Consider the following 19,662-nt stretch of genomic DNA (forward strand, 5'->3'; position numbering starts at 1 on the left):
ATATACTGGGTGATTATTCAGAGCTAGTCACACTCAGAGTTGACTCACTGGCATGAATGGACACTCAAATTCACTGATTTTAATAAGTCAGGATATGCATATCACCCAATGTATATGCATATCAAATGGGTGTGCAAATATAAACAACACGATCCCATTGTTTGTGTGTATAATACTGTACTGTACTATATATTTGAATACTAATGTTACATTTACAATATAAATGCATGATGCATATTAATCATGTCTATTATCAGCAAAATGAATGTTATGAGGAGGGGTGCTTATACCATACATATTTCTATATTGAGAATGAGTATTGGTAAAGGTGAATCAGTTTCATAAACAGTATATGAATGAATGCAACAGATTCAACTTCAGCAGTGCTCATTCTCTCTAGAGGGGGGAATATGTGTTTGTGTGTGTTAGTTTCCCCTAGAGTAGAAATGGTCTCATCTTTACCTACTTCAGCCCATGATTTTTATTTTTTTTTTAAGTGGGAACTTCATTGTATATTCTGGAAAAGTATATTGGTTGGGAAGCTTTAACAGAGCTAAGGAGTATGTGCAAGGAGTGAGAAACTAAATTGATGGATGGATGGTTAAATGAATATAAATGAACTGGTACCTTTACAGGAAAATAACATTTCTTTTCTTTTTTTTATTCTATAGATCAGTGGGTTTTGTATCTGTAATTCTTTCATATCAGCAAAGAGGAAATAAACTCCCATGTAAATCATTTCCCCCCACCTGGAAGCATATTAAAACCGTGCCATTTTTTTTTTTCTTTTAAGCAGTGGCCCCCCTCCCCCACCATTTGCTTATCAGTTCATCCACCATTACATTTTAAATGAAATTGCAAGGAACCCCCCTCCCTTTCCCTCCCCTAAATTCTAGGCTGATGTAGGAAAGTCAGAAGCATACTTTTCTTGCTTTAGAATACTGACCTAGATTCAATTACAGATAGACCAGGAAGGGAGGGTGACACCTTACCGTTCCTCTTTTAAAAATTAGAGGTGGGGGGGTGGGAAGGGAAATGCCTCTTCCGCCTATACCACATACGACAATTCCCCACCCCGCAAAACACATCCCAAATGGAGAAGCAATCTGTTTATTTCGTGACAGGGGCTTGGTCCAAACCGGGGTGAAACACACCGCGGTGTTCCTATGCGGGAATCCTGGGGAAGAAGCGATTCTATCATCCTATCGTGCGCTTCGCTCTCCGACTCTCGCGGTGGGTCCTGCCGGAGCGTCGTGGGGAGGGAGAGGCAAGCGGTGCCTACAAGAAAAGAGCCACACTGGCTTGACAGCTACCGCCAAACAAATATCAGCCTCATTACACTAAAAAAAACCCCTCTTTTTTTGAGCATCCAGAAGGACGCTTTGAAGCCCAGGATTTGGAAACTGCTTTTCCTCTCACTGTCTCCCCACCCGCGCTCCGCCCGAGCCTCGCTTCCTCTGAAATACTTACAAGGAGGGGACAACGCTGTGATCCTTGCTTATTGACTTTTATCACTAAATTAGGCATATAAATGACCTGAAAGCGGTGGCTGCCGTATTAAATTAAAAGGGGAGGGGGGAATAAAGAACAATTACCCCCCTCTCTCTTCTTTTTTTTCTTTTTCCCCCGTCCCCTCCCCACCACCTCCATCCTCCCTGCTCTGATCTCAGCCTGAAAGGAGGCCTGGGCGAGATAAGGAGAGATTGGATTCCTCTTCCAGAGCAGCTCTGCTGCTTAAATAAAATAGACCAGAGAGAGAGAGAGAGGGAGAGGTTTTGCATCTCCGGTCCATCCGGATGAGATACAGCGGCGCAGGGGGGGGGGGGCGGATCTGAATGAAATGTCTGGCGGTTTGTTAGAACGCTTTTTAAACTTCTTTTAAAAATTAATAAAAATAAAAGCAATGAAGTGGGGGAAGCATTTTGGGCGGTCAAGCCAACGCTTCTCCCGTCGAAATATATCCGCCTTTTTGCACGTTTTTTAAAGAAGCGCATCTCCGTTTGAAGGCACACAAATGATCCAGAGCTTCTCAGCATCAGGAGCCGCTCCAGGCATCCGGGACTTCCTCTTCCACCTTCTCTCCATGGCCAAAGAGAGGTGTTGAGAGTCTGTCTGCCATGGGGTACCCCCTGGCTGCTAAGCAAGGTAGGATTGCTGGAAGGGGGATTGAGAGAGAGGGGGGCAGGCTTGGTTATTTCAAAGAGCCAGAGATCTGGCCAGCTTTAGGAAGCGATGTTCAGGGGCGCGGGAATTGGGGGTGAGAGAGAATATACCGTAATCTTAATATTCAGCTCAATGAAGTATCCTTATAATTTATAGCCACCAAGATAAGGCTGGAGGATATAATAATAATAATAATAAATCGGAAGACGTCTCTTCTCTTTCTCCTCCGCTCTCCCCCTCCCCACCAGCCCCACAACCCCACTCCCAACCCTCGGTATTGAATTGCACCTTGGGCAACAGTGCAGAGTCCAGAATCTTAACTTCGCTCAACATATGTTTCCAGCAGATAAGTAAACAATCTGGACGTGAAATGAAAATTTTAATTAATGCAGTAATGCTATTACACCTCAAGTGTGCAAATCCCATTGCATTGCAGTGTGACAATGGGCTGGGCGGGGGGGAGGGGGCGGACCACAAAGCCCAGACAAGGGAGCGCACGCGAGCCCCATCCGGAGATGAGCGCTCGACGCTTTTGCGCCGGAGTGCCAATTGGGTACAGACGACGACGCTGGAATCCGGCGTGCACGTTCGCTCCTCTTTCCCTCTCCTTGGCGCCGCCTGATCCCTTTCTTTCTTTCTTTCTTTCTTTCTTTCTCTCTCTCTCTCTCCTTCCACACCCGTTGAGGAGCTTCTCTTTCCGTGCGCAGGTTTAAAATTTGGCAACAGGAGCAGTCTTTCATTCCCGGCCCCTTCTAGTCCTTCAAACTTTTTGGAATGTGATCTTCCCCTCCTCGGAACTTGCACGTTATTTCTTGCTTAGCTGGTTCAAAGGAGGCGGGCTCGGCCCTAATGAAGTATATTGGGTGATTTGTCCTAATAAAAAAAATTAAGAAAAATAAAAAGAAGAAAGCAGGATTGGCTCTGGCCTTTGATGTGCTTATAAAACAGACCGAACCGAAGCCGAGGCGTGTGAAAGAAGAAAGAGAGGAAGATGCTATTAAAACACAAACGTTTCAAAAGGCAGATGAAGACCTAGCAGGAGAAACCGTAAACTCCAGAGAGATCAAACGCCTCTGCAGCTGGCGTGGGGACCGCATCGCTCCCGAATTGAAAAGCAAACGACTGGCCGGCAAGGCTTAACCGATTCCCACGGGATCTGCGGGGAAAGGCCTCCACCCACCCACCCCAGAGCCCCACTCTGAGAATCTCCTCCATCCCGGCTACGGGGTCGCCTCTGCGTCCCCTTCCCTCATTTTCGCCCCATCCCCTTCGAAGACTGGGAGCTGTGCCACTAAAACTTTGCTTCTCCATCCTCCACCCGCTTCTTAACCCATCTGTCTCCCTTGCTGTTATTTTTCTCCTCCTCAACCATCTCCTCCGTCCCGACAATCTCCCCTCTCGAGTGGTAGGAAGGCCACGAGTCTGGCCTTCTTGAAACCGACGGCCAGGGACTTGAACCCATTTCAATCTCCTGACCTTTGCGATTAACTAGCCCACTTTCGCTGGTCTAGTCAATTTCACAAACCCGGAATTTCACACCCACACAAACACCAACTTTTCCTGCATTTCATTTTAAAGCAAATCCCAAAGGGAGTCTAACGAAGCCAGCTTGGCGCATCGCCTCGCCAAGGAAAGGCCTTGGAGGAGTTGTGGGCCAGAGTTCCTCCTTGGGCTGAAGGGCCCCGGGTGCGCCTGGGAGGTTGCGTTGCCTTGGCACAGCTCGTCCACGTCGCCAGGCGTCGCTTTCCACCCCACACATTCTCCTCCACCCCTCCCCAAGAGACTCCTGCAGGTAGCATGCGAGCTCCCACCTAGCTCGGAGGCAGCAGCTGCCGGGAATCTGCGTCGATCGCGGTCTGGCGATGCGGCGGAGAACGTGTTCTTACCTGCGCAACTTTCCTCCGCCGCTTTGAAGCGGCTCCGCCAGATGTTCCGTACAAGATGCAGCTCGATAAGCGACGGCTCGCTGCGTCTGCCGAGCTGACAGCTCCAAATCGAGAGCCCCTTTCGGCAAGGAGGGGAGGCGGCGCGGGTGCATTCGTTTTGGGGTTATTTCTCGGAGTCTCGTTTCCAGAAGGGTCTCCATCTTCTTCCTCCTCCCCCCACCTTTTTTTTTTGTTCTAGACATTGACGTTGCTTTAAAAATACTTTCATGGGCTAGAGAATGAAGATGATGTTACTGATTTCCCGGTTCCCTTTTTTAAAAAAAACAACAAGCAAAAACCCAGTACAATGAAGGAAATTTAGCCAGAAGGAGACGGAGGGAGGGGGGCAGGGATTAAAAAATACATTTTAAAAACCGCACTGTCAAATCACAACCTGGGATCTGTTTGATCTCCCAGAGTCCCTTTGAATGGCTTTGATAGTCCTCGGCGGCGAATTTCCGCCCTTATTATCACCAATCAGCAGAAATCAGTAATAGCTCTCCGAGACTTCTTAATGTGTCCTTTCAAAGGAAAGTTTCCAGCACGTCCGTGGCCTCGCTCGTTTAATCCCCTCCGCAGCAAAGTTGGCCAACAATCCAGCGTTTCCATCTGCAACTAAATGAGGGGGCGCTTCTTTTGCGCGCGCGCGCACCCCCCCCCCCACTTTCCCCCTGGCTGGAGTTTGAGAGGGGTGGCCTTTGGAGAGGATTAGGAAAAAGTATAAATAGTGGGAGTCAGTGAAGTTTACAGCTAGCTAAGAATAGCTTCTTTCCTTCCTGAAAGGAGGGAAATGGATTAAGAACTTCCAGCCCCGCCCGCCTTCAAAGGGGAGCTTATTTGAAATCAATGATTTGTGGACGAGGAAGACCAGATCCTCAGTCCACTTCATCAAGGTTGCTTGAATATATAGCGCGATCTTATAACACCGCAATCTATAATCGTTGAGACCTAGAGAGGATTTTGCTGCCGGTTAGAATGGGCTGCGCATTGGACCCTGGCGGTGTAACCCTAAACGTGTTTACTCGGGAGTAAATCCCGCTGCGTTCAAGCGGATTTGCTCCCAGGTTCGCGTCCCTTTGCAGTCTATTTCCGCTCAGCCAGATTGCTCGCAAGCAAACAGGTTTGAGGATCGGGTGCCACTCCCCCTGCTGTCAATCGGGCTGGCCTTTCACTCCTCAACTCTTACTGGGAAGGAAGGGCCCGTTGGTTTCAGCGGGACTGCCTTCCAAAGAATCACACTGATATTTCTTTTGGAAGACAGTGGGGGTGTACCAATCGTGTCCACTTGTTGAGCGACCGCATTGATCCCGAACCCCAGAGTTGAGTAGCGGTTCAAAACTCCAGCACCAGCGAGGTGTGCGCACGTTCGCCCAGCAGAATCCTAGGCCGATCATTAAAAATGAAATAAAATCTCTCCGCCTGATTCCCCAATCTCCCTTCTCCAGCTGTGTGGGTCCATCTCCATCATCTCTCCAGCTGACCAGTAGGGGCTGGGCACGCTGAGCACCCCAGACAACCCAAACTCAGAGAGAGAGGGGGGGACTGAGGTCTAAATGGGATCCTCTTGCCTTCCCCTGCTCTTTGGGAAGCGCAAGGAAGGCGTGGTGTCTCCTAACCCCCGCAGCCTTTTGTTTAATGATTTTATTGAAAGAAGGAGACAGTTGTGGCGAAACAGGTTTGACAAGGAGTTCGTTCTCTCCCTTTAGGGAATAGTTCTCGCTCGCTCTCGCGCCTTCTTTTGCAATTCTTTTGACATCAAAGTCGGTAATCGGTTCATTTCGGTGTCATGGCGATTATTTAATATTTTTATCTCTACACGCACCTGCAAACGAAGGAGCCGGATAGAGGTGGTAATTTGGCGGAGGAATGAGGAAATGTTGCAAGGGGCGGGGCGAGGGGGACAAGCGATGAAGTTTCAAGACAGTCCTAAAGTTTTGCCCTGTTGGCTTTCGTCTGGATTTCTGTTGAGAGGAAAGTAACCACACAAACTCCCGCGCGTCAATTTCTGTGGCGTCTAGAACACAAATAAGGATAACAATGCGCAAACTTTCGAATCACACAGGACTCTTCGTAGAGCAGAGTGGAAACTACCCAGCATCAACACGGCAAAATCGTTAGATTGTAGTAAATATGGGCAGGAGCTGTATATTCCGTGGAGCTCCTGGTGTTGGGTTAACCTTGAAAATACATAATAAAATAGAAGGGGGTGACCTGGGGTGCTGAAATATTTAGCAGCTCTAGCTCCGTGTGGACATGACATCCTAACATCTATCGTTGAAATCAAAACAGAATTTCGCAAAATGAATATGTTTAAAAGGCGAGTTTGCGCAGTGGAATATGTAACCTTGCTCAGTCGGCACCGTTTTACATTCCCCTTGACGAAGAGTCCTGTGTGACCCAAAAGTTCCAGGAGAAAGATCCTGCGAGAAGAAAAATCGGTCCCTCCCCTCTCCTGCTTTGCATTCCCTTGAGGCGACGCGGCAACCACTAGGTAAATCTCAGTATCACATATCGACTACACGATGACCACAGTAGCGACAGCATTTTACAAAACCAACCAACCTATTTATTTATTTGAGAGGCCGCGTTGGTGGTGATGGTGCAGTATAACCTATTTATTTATTTATTTCCTAGAGAAGCGCAAATCCACACACACGCAACTCCATTTTGCCAAACAGCCAAGTTGCCCCTGGGACCATCACCTCTTAATGTCCTCGCCATCTCGCACTTTCAAGTCAACGCTGTAACCAAACGGAGGAGTCCAGCCAGCCCCTTGCGTTAGCGCCCAGGAAGGGAACCCAGGAGACCGAGTCTCCAGCGCACAACCCCCCCCCCCGCGCCCAGGCCTTTCTCCGTGGGGCTTCTGGCGCCCCCGTCCCAGCCCTCCGGACTCCCTTCCCCAAATCTCCAGAGGAGGAGACAGCTGACGGCAGCCCTCCCGCCTGTACCTGTGAGGGCAGCGTTAAGACTAATCTAGCTAGATGTTAAAGGACGCTGAGCTATGAGTGTTATCACAGGGCCTGACAGCAACTGTCAACTGGGGTTAAATCAGCCCGGGCGCGCAGCTCCTCCGCCTCCGCTGTGGGGTCCATTCATTGCGGCTTGCCTCGGAGTGTCCCCTCGCAACTGTGCCTCTGATTGTCGCCTCCGAGTCAAGCCAGGTCTTAATTGTGCCCATTTGTAAGTGGGCTCTCTCTCTCTCTCTCTTTTTGTCATGCTAAACAAGCGTGGTTCAGCCATTCTAACCTCGCCTTTCAAAGCTTTTCTCCTCGGCTCTTTTGTTTACCTTCGCCTGATCTCTCATTTATTTATCTATCTATTCTTCCTCTGCTTACCCTGCCATTCAGGTCCCATGTATGTTAATTGTGTTATGCCATTTAATTCTAACAGCGGTCTCCAAAGAGCACTTAATGAGAAAAACATCTACAACATGGATCACGTTGGCTATTCAGCTTAGCCAGATGGACAACTGCTACTTCTTCTCTCTCTCTCGCCCTCCCCACTTCACGCCCCCCCATCTTTTCTTTCTATCCTCCCCTCCTTCCCCCTTTAATGAAAAATCCTTTTCTGGACAAAAGGAGAGACCTGATGAATAGGGGCGCCAAACACTGTTAATTGTTTGGGACAAGATGCTAATCTGCCCTGCTCCAGCCTCCCTTCCGAGATGTTTCTTCCTCTTTCCAGGCCTGCGCCCTCTGATTTGGGATATTGGGGGGGGGGGCAGTGAAATGTGGAAACGTGGGCAAGGAAGGTGGTGGAAATTGGGAGTGGGGGCGCTTTTGAGGCACTCCTGGACCCCCACTCATCAGAGAGACCAAGAGGGACCCGAGGACAACAGAGCTGTCTCACCACATTTGGAAAGAAGTGAAGTCCTACATTTTGCCATCGATAGAGCGAAGGTCATCAAATCATCAGGTCTGGAGTCTACATTAAATGATCCCGGGACCTGGGAAACGAGGGCAAAGTGGGCGGTGGTTGCAATGCGTGCAGAGGGACGAGGAAACGGAATTTCTAGAGGCCGAGAAGCCCCACAAACTGCCGTTAGTTCAGCCGAAAGGGATTCTGCACATTCTCAGAAGCGCTCTTCTTTTCCTACATTTTACTAGGCAGGGAGACCGGGCTAAGGTGAATTCCTTCGGGCTATCCCAGCCCTTCGGAGCTTTTTTTGTGCCGCCTCGCTTTTGGAAATCTAGAGCTCCGCCAAGACATAATCGCTTAGCTGCTTAAGTTTGGGGTCAATATTTGGGTACCTCCAACTGTACCGGAAACATTTCGAGAACTTGATCAGTTCTTTTCAGGCCTGAAGCAAAATATGGACCAGTCCGTCTAACTGAGTTTCACTGTTCCTTTTCCTTCCTGCACCTCCCTTTAAATCTCTTTCCTTCCTAATCCTAAACAAGGTGAGACTTATTCCTTTGCCACTCAACCAGACTGCAAATCCTATACCTGAGAATAGGCCCCACCGAACACAACGGGACCTAACTGCTGAGTAAACGGTAAACCTGTAACCGATTGCCCTGTTTTAAACCGGTTCAGTCTCTTAAAACACTGCTGCAAAGCAGGCTGTGGTTCGACGAGCACTTAATTAGGAGTAAGCCCACTGAATGCACGGGAGATCACTCGCAGTAAATATGCAAACAGAGTGTCATTAAAGACTCCCCTTAGCACAAGCATTTGCGTGTTTACTCAAAAGTCGCCCCCACTCTGTGTTCGATGGAGCTTACACTAAGGTTGGGGCCTCAGAGCGGCCCAGAGGACAGATCGCTAGCTGGGGACCTCGCTGAGTGGCCGAGAGCCAGTCATTGTCTCTGACTCAACCTCAGTTTCCCAATCTGTAAAATAGGAAGAGTTGGTTTTGAGAGAGAGAGAGAGAGAGAGAGAGAGAGAGAGAGAGAGAATATAGCATTATACACGCCCCTGGGCCTTAGAGGCAGAGGAACCCAGAAATCGAAATAAATAAATGGATGGGTGGATGGGTGGACTGGTGGATGGATGGAAATGAGTTTGTCAAGCTATGGGCACGATCTCCCTGAAAGTTCGTCCACTGCAGGAAAGATTGAGCAACTGCTTTCGCTACCCACAAAAACCCAGTTCATTTTAATAGAGCGTAAGCAGGATAATTTCCCGGAAGATTTTGCCCAGATCTTTAAAAATCTTCGAGCTATCAGGACGATATTAGAAATTGTTTGTATCCTGACCCTACTTTCTGCAGTATTTGCAGGCCCTACCACACCGCCAAGACGCAGGTAGACTTGGCCAGCTTCCTCGCTGTCTAGAAGGTTTTGTTTTGTGTGGATCGAGACTGGATTCACAAGCACATAACTGACGTGTTCGACGACAGATTGTCTTTATTCAAAATGTCTTTGTTCAGCAAATGAACAGAATTAACGAGGTAAAATCCTTCTGGATACAATTCTTCCCCCAATACATTGTTAAAACATATTTAAATTACCACCATGTTATTCATTTTTTTAAATTTTATTTTCCATTAAAAAAAACAATTCTACTGCCTGACTTCATATCTGACATTCTGTCTAAAAGTAAACTTAGGTCTACTTGCACTGATTCACACAAATTGAAGGACTATCTGTTTTAAATTAAGCAAACACTATCATACCATGTTTGAAATATAAACGTTTTTCACCCTTTTTTAATATCTCTGAAGAGCTTCTTTTTTAATCTTTTTGACATGAAAAGCAATTTTAGCTATTAGTGCTGGATGGTAAAATATAGATATATAGATATATATAACACAGCTAACTCTTGTTTTTTAATGTGCAAAAAAAGGAAATCGTTAAGTCAGAATACTTCCGGGATTTTAGGAATTCAAGTCCGATTCACATCCGTTCATATAAACTCATAGACATTGAGATAATAAATAAAAAAGAAAATCATCATCATCAAAGATGTTTTGGCCTTTCGGCCAAAAAGGGCAATTAAAAGTTTGACACATTTACAATTCTTACAAGTTTCGGGGCCCCTCGGAGCCCCAAGTGCAGAAAGAAAAATACCTTTTGTGTGTTTGTTTTTGGATTCGACTACAAAGTCTCGGAGTCTCCCCATCCCCGCCCTCCCACCCTCGGAAAAAGTCGAGTCTTAAAAGTCTTTCCCCAGGTGAAATCAGGTCTCCGGGACATCTCTCCCGCGCTCAGGTGGCTTTCGCTTAGGCTCTTAAAATATCTCTGTTTCTGAAGTCTCGTCAAATATCACATGCACCACGGAGAGGTTCCGATTCCACCGGCAAGCCAAGGCTATGGCGACGTGGGGGTTTCCAGGCCGCCTGCCCTATGTGGGGCTGTCAATGATGGGAGCTTGCCGGGGGGCGGGGGGGTTACATGGCTGCGGCGTGCGCTGACGAGTAGGGGTCTATTCCAGTCTTGGTCATGCCTGGGAATAATATGTAGGCCACGGGAGGCTGCAAACTGGACGTCGACCAAGCCGTACAGTTACAGGGCACCACGTAGCCGGGGTTGGTGGGCGACGGGTGGGTGTGGGTGTGCTGGCTGGGGCAACTCAAGGTGCCAAAGGCCCCGTTCTGGTATCCCAAGGTGGAGGCGTAGGGCAGGGTGCTGGTGGCCAAGGTGTGGGGCACCTCGGTCATCTTCTGGATGGCGCTGGAGCTGAACTGGCTGGGGTCAAGTAAGGAGTAGGGCGCGGAGGTGGGGGGCAGGAAAGCCCTCGCCTTCTCCGGGGAGCCGAGCAGAGAGTCCGTGGCTGCCACGGGGAGCCCGGCCGCCTTGAGGGGGTCAGTGTCTCCGAGGTAAGGCAAAGGGAAGACATACCTGTCCTTCTTGAGGAGGTTCTTGGGCTTGCGACGGGGCCGGTACTTGTAGTCTGGGTGCTCCTTCATGTGCTGGGCTCGCAGCCTCTTGGCTTCGTCGATGTAAGGGCGCTTCTCGGCTTCCGACAGCAGCTTCCACTCGGCGCCCAGGCGCTTGCTAATCTCCGAGTTGTGCATTTTAGGGTTTTCCTGGGCCATCTTCCGACGCTGGCCCCGGGACCACACCATGAAGGCGTTCATGGGGCGCTTGATGTGGTCGGAAGGTTTGGACATGGTGGTGTGCCGGACGGACGCCTCGTCGAGCAGCCCAACCGCCGCCAGCTGTCCCCAGCCCCGCGCACCTGGCTCCGCTTCGCCGCCGCCTCCTCCTGCCTTCCAGCCAAGGCGACCCCCCACCACGCTCAGCTGATCATACCAGTTCTCCGGGCGATCCAGTCCCCGCCGAGGTACCCCGATGGATGGCTGGGGAGCGGGGAGGGGAGGAGAGGAGAGAAGCGGAGCGAGCGAGCAAGCAGCAGGAAGAGGAGGAGGCAGCCGCAGGGCGAAGGAGCCCGAGGAGCGAGGCCAAAGGCAATCCAGGGGCGCCTAGTCCGCCGGCGAGCGAGCGCTCTCTCTCCCTCTCTCCAGAGGATTGCCAGGGGGGGTCCCCTCGACGGCCCTGGAACCGGGGATCGGTGGCGACGCGGAGGGTGTCTGGCTCGGCTGGCAAGGGACTGAGGACAAGGAGCGGACTCGGAGCCAAAAGCGGGGAAGTTCAAAGGCGAGGCTGTTCGGGACGGCGCGCAAGCTTGACGGAGCGGCGAGTAGGGCGTTCACTCCCTTCACCTGATCGCCCAATCAGCGGCCAGAGAAAGAGCGAGCGAGAGAGAACGAATACCTTCGGAAGAGAGAGAGCGGGAGAAAGAGGGGAAAAGAGGAGGGGGAGAAGGAGGGGAGAGGGCAGAAATCACTAAAGACACAGGATTAAAGGGGCCGCTTTTGTTAGACGGCGCGCTAATAGCAGCAGCCAATAAAACTCCGCCCATCCCCTCGTTTTAGGGCGGAGTGGGTGAAAAGAGCTCTTTTGAGCAGGGAGGGGGCATGGCAGAGTGGTGGCAATCCTCCCCCTAATTTGGGGAGTGGGGTCCAAACAAACGGAGTAAATTTGTCAATGGGGCAAGAGCACGAGCCAAGGACAAGCGCGTCCTTGTTCATGTCCCCCCCCCCCTTGTGTTCGACCCCACCAGAAAAGCACCAGGTCTGGCTGGAGAGAGAGATGTGGAGGAGGGGGGGCGCGGAGGGAGAGAGAAATGACAGGCGACTGGGGGGCGCGTGCGATTGTTTGAAAAGCAAAAGTGAGCAGAGCCGCGCGAAGGTCGCCACGCGTCTCTCTCCAGCTCTTGCCCCGCAAGGAGTTGGGCCGAGCGGGGAGAGCCTGGCAAATGCCGACCTGGAGAAACGGGGCTGAGCTGTGAGGCGGGGGGAGTGGGAGGACGAAGCTGGATCCATATGCATTAAGGGGGTCTGGCACTTCGATGGGGTGGACGGGAGTGGAACAGGATAGACCTAAACTTCCAGCGCTATTTGGAGTTCATTTTTATACCAAAAGTCAATACGTACTTTATGGAGGCGAAAATCTACAGAGCCTCAAAGAGCACGAGTTCTGCCCGACTTAAGTGAACTGGGCTAGGAGGGGACTCTGGACGGGGCGGGCGCGGCGAGGAAGACGTTTGTCCCCTGCGCTTTGGTGACGATGCCCTTTTGTGATGCGCTCTCTCATTCTTCTCCTCTGCTTTAAATCTAAGCCTTTCTCTGTCCTGGGGTTTTTGTTGTTGCATGGAGGGGGGGGGTAACTATTAAAAGATTGGCTTCTAAAGAGAACAAAATACCCACAGGAGCTCTCCCTCCCTCCCTCCTCTCTCCCCTCCACGCCTGTTTTCTTTGAATAATTGCTGCCTAACGCAAAATGCCCTTGGGGAAAATATTTATTAAATGGAAACCATTTCCCTCGAATCCCCAAAGAGCCCGGGTTCTTGAAGGGCCTATTGGCTCTCTGCACCTGCCGAGTTTAAAACTGGTCCAACATCAGCCTTCCCTCGCTTCCTCCACACCCCCGCCCCGCCCCTCGACCCTCTTCCATAGTTTCCCATCGCCTCCTTTAGCTCTGTAGCTGCTCTCTTCCGAAAGACGCGTCAGAGTTAGCAGGAGTTGGGTTACCTTCCCTTCTTTTGTAGATCCGGATCTTTCTTTGATGATGCCTTTTCCGCGTCTCGGGGCGGGGGGTGGGGGTGAAGAGAGAGGATGTTTTAAAACATAGGAATTCTGAGGCTCATTCAGCCAACTGCGTGGTTCAAATTAGATTTTGATTTTTACAAAAAATGGAAAAAGAGCACGCCAGGTAATTTTACACTCGTGATTTTAAAGCTGTCAGGATGTAAATATAGGCGCCTCATCCATTTTTTATTCCAATCAAGTAAATAATAATAATAATAATAATAATAATAATAATAACAACAACAACAACAACAACATCCACTATGCCCCGTGGTGTTAAACATTCTCACAAATATAAAACCATATGATTTGCAGCACTGTCTAAGGGGCGGGGCGGGAACCTGTCATTTTCTTTCCTCTCCGTTGTTATGGGGGGCCCTGCAGAATAATGCTTACCCATTAGCCCCCATTCTCCCAACCTCCACTGCTGATCTGATTTTACTCAACTTCCTATTTAAAGCAATGGAAGGCCAGTTTCAGTCCTTACACCTGTACAGAGAGGCGTCTTAAACCGCTCCCCGCAGGCAACACCTGCTGCCGAGCTCATCCTGGTTCATTTCAAAATATCTCGGAAGTACACACACACACACACACACACACACACACGACACAGAAGCGCGCACACAAATATTCCCCGTGCCGCCGGCTTTCTCTCTCTAGAAATCAGTGCCGTTGCCTGCCGAGAGTCCAAACCATAGTTTTGTTTTGTTGTTGTTGTTTTTCAAGCTTGGGAAGAAACAGCAGCGACCAGCTCTCCCCGCGCTTGGCGACGGCGTAGGTAATAGATCGCAAATATTTGCAGAACACCAATCATTTTTCAGCCAGAGACATTCTCCCCCCTCCCTCTGCGCCCGGGGCCCTCTGCGTTTTGCTCCCCAAGGTATATTTAGAGGTTACATGCCCCATACGAGCGGCTGGCTCATGCATATGTAACGCATCGGTGCTGTGCTGCGTGTGTATTGGTATGTCTTTTTCGAACGGAATCCTCCATCCGACCGCCCCCGCTTCTCAGTTCTGCCACACTTTTATCCAAAGGATGGTTTCTAATATATCAGCGTCTAGAGCAAAAAAACTACCCCACTGTTGGTGTTTTGTTTTTTTAAAATGCTGGGCAAAGAGTGACCTTTGATTCCTGAATTGCATGTGCATGTGCGTAATATATATGAAGTGATCTCCTGAATAGAAAACTACACCAACAGGAGAGAGAGAGAGAAAACCCATGCCATTTCAAATGCTCAGGGGGATATACATGGATTTCGTTAGCTGCCACGATTTAAATAGCTGAAGGCTGGGACCTTGGCTTCTGCCTGTGTCTTCTGCCTGTGGCGATGCACGTCCATACGTACCTTTTTGAGACAACATCAGACATCTTCTCCCACCCTCCCCAACTGCCACCACCGTCGTAAATTGATGGCGCCCGCGAATATGGCTGTATAAAGCTTATTCCTCCCGCACACGCCGGCGTGCTCCCGTCCTGTGGGCTCAGCTCAAGTAATGGCCGCGCGCGCCTGCTATTTCTGAGCCCGGCACGGTGCTCAGCAAGCAAAACCTGGCGCAGGCCGGCCCCGCTCGACATGCGCTTTTACGCAGCAAGAATGGTCTCCTTGCAAGGGCCCGCGTAGACGGCTTGAACGCAGTATGTAACTTAAGTAAACGGGAGTGATTAAAGAGGCGTTTTCCTCCGCTGTCGATTTTTATACTTCCAGATTTAAGATGACCAATAGCGATAATCTATGAGCTCGCTCCCCTCCCTCCCCGGCAGAAGTCGAAGGCGGCGGTGGCACCAAAACACCGACGAGAGAGCTGATGGCGCTAAACATACACATAAGCAGTGATTTTTGTGGGGGTACGCGGGGGTACGCACAAAGAAACATTTTGTGAATCAAAGTTTGGCTTCATTGAGGGCAGTATTTCAGTATGAGTCGGAAAATGAGAGTACCCCTAAACATTTCTTTTAAGAAAAAAATCACTGCACATAAGATACATAATTCACCAAGTCGGAGGAAGGAGCCGCAGTCCCTTGCCCTCACATCCTATCCCCGGGGGAATTGGAATATGATTCAAAGGCGGCAACAGACGTTCCTTAGTAAATTTCGTTGGCTATTTGGAGGCGGGGACCCTGGGAACAGGTGAGCGCTCCCTCTCTCCCATCACGCACCCGCAGTGGCAAGGGCGCGCGCGCAAGCGCACGCACACTACTTTTTCCTCGGTCAGAAAACTCCTGGAGAAATCACTTTACACCGTTTGCCTGCTTGTATTAAGGCGTTGGGAAGTGGGGACTGGGAAAGAAACTATGGTGCCTATCAGGCCAGGAGGAGAACCCAACCAGGCGGACAAAGAGAAGCGGGGTGGGGAAGCGATCGACGTGTTGTTGCTTAGTCAGGGCTACAGACGCTATTTGTCTCCGGGTGAACAAACGTCCTCTCCAAAATACTCGTAAAGCGCGCTCTTGAGCCGAGTTTGCGCCCTGTTTTAGAACACAGCTCACGAGCCTGACTGATTTTTTCTCGCAACTTCCACATTCTCTCCTCAACTGCGAAAATAATCCCAGGTCTAAATCGGGTCTCTGTAAGGGGCTACCCAAAGCAGCTCCCCTCTTGCCCGTTCGCCCCCTCCGACTTCTTGGGAAAGCTCCAAGACAGCTCAGGTGCAGCGCTGTGCGAGGGATCCTCCTGCTAAGCCTAAATGGACAGGGGTCATTCGTCAGCTGAGACTTCAAGTCTCAAACCGAAATGATTGTTTAGCCTCGGGGCAAGTTCCCTCTCTGCCTCAATTCCCCACCAGCAACTAAAAAAAGCTGGGGAGGGTAGAATCGGAGGACCAATAGGAGAGAAACTGCCACTCAGAGCCCTTTGCCAAGGCAAACGTCTCTCCCGCGGCTCATGGCCGTAGTCTGGGATTAGTCAGCAGCCAGATGCGCCTTGCGCGGGGCAACCAGTTTCCTAATGCGATCCCTTCTTCGGGCGCGCGGATTGCTCGCATTCCCAAAGAGCATTGGGATCTTTCCAGCCGGGGTTGCTGCGAGGGTCTGGCTGGGAAGCGCTGTAGCGCAAGGTCGGGAGCTCACATGGACCAAGGTGTGCAGAGCCACGAGGCAAAGACCCGCGCTTGATAAAAGGCAGGAAAATCACATTACAGACCTGAGCTTGGGTGTGCGGTCCCTTTGACTCAGGCTCGATGACATATCGGTTCTTTCCTCCTCCTTTCCTGCCAAATTATATTTTATCCATTTATTTATTTTATCAAAGACATTGTTATTGGGGATGGGTGGGAGGAGAAGTATGTATTTATTTGAGGGGGGGGACATGCTATCATTTTCCCCGCTTAGAAACAAGTGCAATTTGGTCTCTAGGTTTACAAAATAATCCAGATAGCAAGACCAATCGTTTGGGAGCTGAAGGCTGCCCTTTGTTGGCTGTCGAAGACCCTTTCAAAAAACACTCTATAATTGTTGGGACTATTGATGGAGCGAGATTGCTCTGCCAATAAACTCCCCGACGCTCGTCTAGGCGCGTTTAAGAAGCCTGGGAGGGAAATGGAGAGCGCGCGCACTCACACTTTCTCTTGCATTGTGTCCACATCGTTCCTTCCCATGGGAGGAACACCCAAATGGGGGATTCTATTGAATAGCCCAATAAGTCCCTCATGGAATTCCAGCGACCTCGTCTTCAGGAAAAGAGAACTCCCACCTGCTGCAAAGACAAATCGCTCGACTTCAGCAAGCTTGCGAGGAAGTTTGTGGGGCTGGTTCCCCCTCCCCTCGCTTCTTTCCACCAAAAGGTATACAAGAGAGAAGGGTGGGGACGGGGTTATAATTGCGGGGGGTTTATCTCCCGCAGAACAAAAGATATGAGTAAATGCTGCGCCCGAAGGCAGTTCAGCTTCCTTTGGGAATCGCGTTCAAGCCCAATTAGGAGGCGCCCTCTGCACAGGCGAATGTCATCCCGGTTTAGAACTGGGCGCGCTTGCTATTTCGGGGGCAGGAGAAAATAGCAGCGAAGCAACAGGAGAAGGACCGACCAGGTTAAATATATTCTTCTCTTCCCGGCACCCATCTAACTGGAAGCGCCGGAGAAGTTCTGAGTTAAATTGGAGACGGGGGGCGGGGGCGGGGAGCAAGTTAACCACTTCGTTTCAATGCTAAGAATGAATCAGCTTTAAAGTGCGTTGCTTTTCACGCACAAAAGAGCAAAGTCAACGGGGGAGTATATGGGTCTCAGAGGGTGCGTAAGAAGTTTTCGCGACACTGTCAGGAACTTCAGCATCACAATCCATTCCCTGTCCTCACATACTCTACACATGCAGTAATTCCCTTGGCGATGTGAGAAGCGGTTTTCTGGAGCGGCATTTTGATGAAAATATGTGGACCCGAAGTATTGTGCGATATATATGCAATGCATATCCGGACATTTACATGCCACGAGCTCCACTAAAATAAGTGCGGGCGCTCAATCCCTTTCTTCTTCTTTCGGAGAGTCCCCGGAGTAGTTACAACTAACAGCATTTAAGATTGCGATCCTGAATATGTATTGGCAACTATGGGACTTACACTGATTAAAAATTATTAGGATAGGGCTAATAGTTTCAGCAGAAAGCAATACAAAACTATTAAAGCAATGAAGAGATCCGACCACTCTTCTTGCTGCCATTATCACCATCATCACCAATAACCACGATGACGATGACCACTGCCATCTCTTTGGTCCATCTATTCCTGTATCTTTAAGGATGGTTGAAGGTGGCATTGGTACAGCAGTGATGCTCAAAGGATCACTTTGAGCATCACTGCTGATTAGCCTGAATTAGCTTGAGAAAAGATAAGTGAAGTTAATAGCCCTTAGTCATGGATCAAAGCTCTCTTCCTTGTTCAAGAGGCCACCGTCCTAAACATATTAACATGAAGAAAGTCCAGTTGATTTTAGAGGGGGTTGCTTCTTAATAACATGCTCAGGCTAAGTTCAAGTCTCTGTTCTTATTTTCCATATAAATGCCAGTGTTATTTTTGGAATTGCAAGCAAACACATTGGCATCTGCTGGCATTTCAGTTTCTTTCACAAACAACCACTTCATTATTGTTATTTATTAAATTTCTATGCTGCCCTTCATCCAAAGACCACAGGATGGTTTGCAACATACAAAATACAAAATGAGAACACAATATACACATGAAAACGAAAGAAAACCACTAACTCCCTTCACCAAACACATTATTATTGTTGTTATTCATTAAATTTGTATATAAATTTATTAAATTTCTAGAGTCACACCTGAATGCTGGCCTGCAGCTTTTAAACATCTTTTAGAATTGTCAGATTTTGTTATCTCTTACTTATTCCCTCATTCAAGGACCACTGCAAGTCAAATGAACACCTGTCTTTCAACTGCCACATGAATGGTGTTAGAATAAAATCTGAGGCTAGGCTAACACAGTCTTCAATTTGGCCCTCCTGTGTCACAGAAAAGCCATTTTCCTGTCACTCATATGTAACGCATGAATGTCTGTGGCTGCAGTCATATAGGAAAGTATCTGGAACTAAAACATTGAATGGGGCTTACTTCTGAGTAAAGACACATTGTGTGTACACATACCTGGGAGCAAGCCCCAACAAACACAGTAGAATTTGCTTCTGAAACATTATTATAACTCACATATATTTGGATATTTTTTCGTAAATTACATGGAAATCTGTATATGCCATCATTTATGTAGCATCACTGCAGAAAGTTTATTTATGTAGCATTACTGCAGTAAAGCTTCTCTGGACAGTAGTTAAGGGGGAAAGGAGGAGAAAGTACCTTGGAGTAAGTTTCAGCCCGTTGATTTAGTTAACCTTTTAGCAGAGTAATCTGAGGATTGTTCTATTGAAACATATGTGCACATATACTAGAACATCCATGAAAATGTGTTTGTGATGATTCTGAAGGAAAGGGATAGTTTTCCTTAAGTGAAAGGCAACACATTTTATTAAATTGAATAACAGAACAAAACCACCCCTTATTGCTAGAAGGAAGAGTCACCTTCATTTTCTTCTCTATCAAACAAATATGTGATATTTCCTATTATGATAACATCCCCAAATAGCTTCACAAAAAAAGCTCAAATTCCATCAGTATTGTGGAAAATTCAGATTTTTTTTTTGCCGATGTGTGTGTGATATCAGCCAAGCACTGCCTGCTCCTGTTGCCATAGGTTCTTTTTACTAGAATTAACAGCCTAACTATTTCTCCTAAAAGGCAAATATTTGCTACTTTTGGATACAAACTTGAAGGAAAAGGCATTGATTTTGTCTTTTTCATCAGACCTAATATATAGTGGATAGAGTTGGCTATTTGCACTGCGCACTGGCAGGCCCTTCAGCAGTTCAAATATGTTTGATTTTATCTGTAATTTAAAACAGAAGTTGATTAACTGGGGTACTTAACTGATTAAGTTGTTGCATGACAACTAAGGAATCAACCTAATGCTAGAAATTCAGGGTTATACTGTATTCAGGCCATAAAACATACTGGGCTCTTAAATCTTGTTGGCTTCAGAGGATC

The 19,662-nt window shown here is 48.7% G+C and overlaps 2 protein-coding genes across 4 annotated transcripts; both read right to left on the reverse strand.

Annotated features, from left to right (window-relative positions):
• Positions 1-2,476: 2,476 nt before the first annotated feature.
• LOC309532015 (uncharacterized protein) lies at positions 2,477-8,880 on the reverse strand. 3 transcript variants are annotated; one of them, XM_082221966.1, is made up of 4 exons: positions 7,965-8,880; positions 5,911-6,102; positions 4,050-4,320; positions 2,477-3,036 (listed from the first exon to the last, which is right to left on the reverse strand). In XM_082221966.1, exons 1-4 carry the CDS (start codon positions 7,990-7,992, stop codon positions 2,916-2,918), a joined length of 612 nt encoding a protein of 203 aa, XP_082078092.1. In that variant the 5' UTR covers positions 7,993-8,880; the 3' UTR covers positions 2,477-2,915. The 3 variants fall into 3 exon arrangements, 2 of the variants coding, with proteins under 2 accessions (XP_082078092.1, XP_082078091.1); XM_082221965.1 differs by having other exon boundaries at positions 7,938-8,880; XR_014219524.1 differs by lacking the exons at positions 4,050-4,320; positions 5,911-6,102; positions 7,965-8,880 and adding an exon at positions 3,640-3,927.
• Positions 8,881-9,127: 247 nt separating this feature from the next.
• Positions 9,128-11,893, reverse strand: SOX14 (SRY-box transcription factor 14). The gene has a single exon (XM_082221959.1). The coding sequence runs from the start codon at positions 11,140-11,142 to the stop codon at positions 10,420-10,422; it is 723 nt and encodes a 240-aa protein (XP_082078085.1). The 5' UTR covers positions 11,143-11,893; the 3' UTR covers positions 9,128-10,419.
• Positions 11,894-19,662: the final 7,769 nt, after the last annotated feature.

The sequence above is a fragment of the Podarcis vaucheri genome (assembly GCF_965113315.1).
Source record: "Podarcis vaucheri genome assembly, chromosome: 5".
Lineage (NCBI taxonomy): Eukaryota > Metazoa > Chordata > Lepidosauria > Squamata > Lacertidae > Podarcis > Podarcis vaucheri.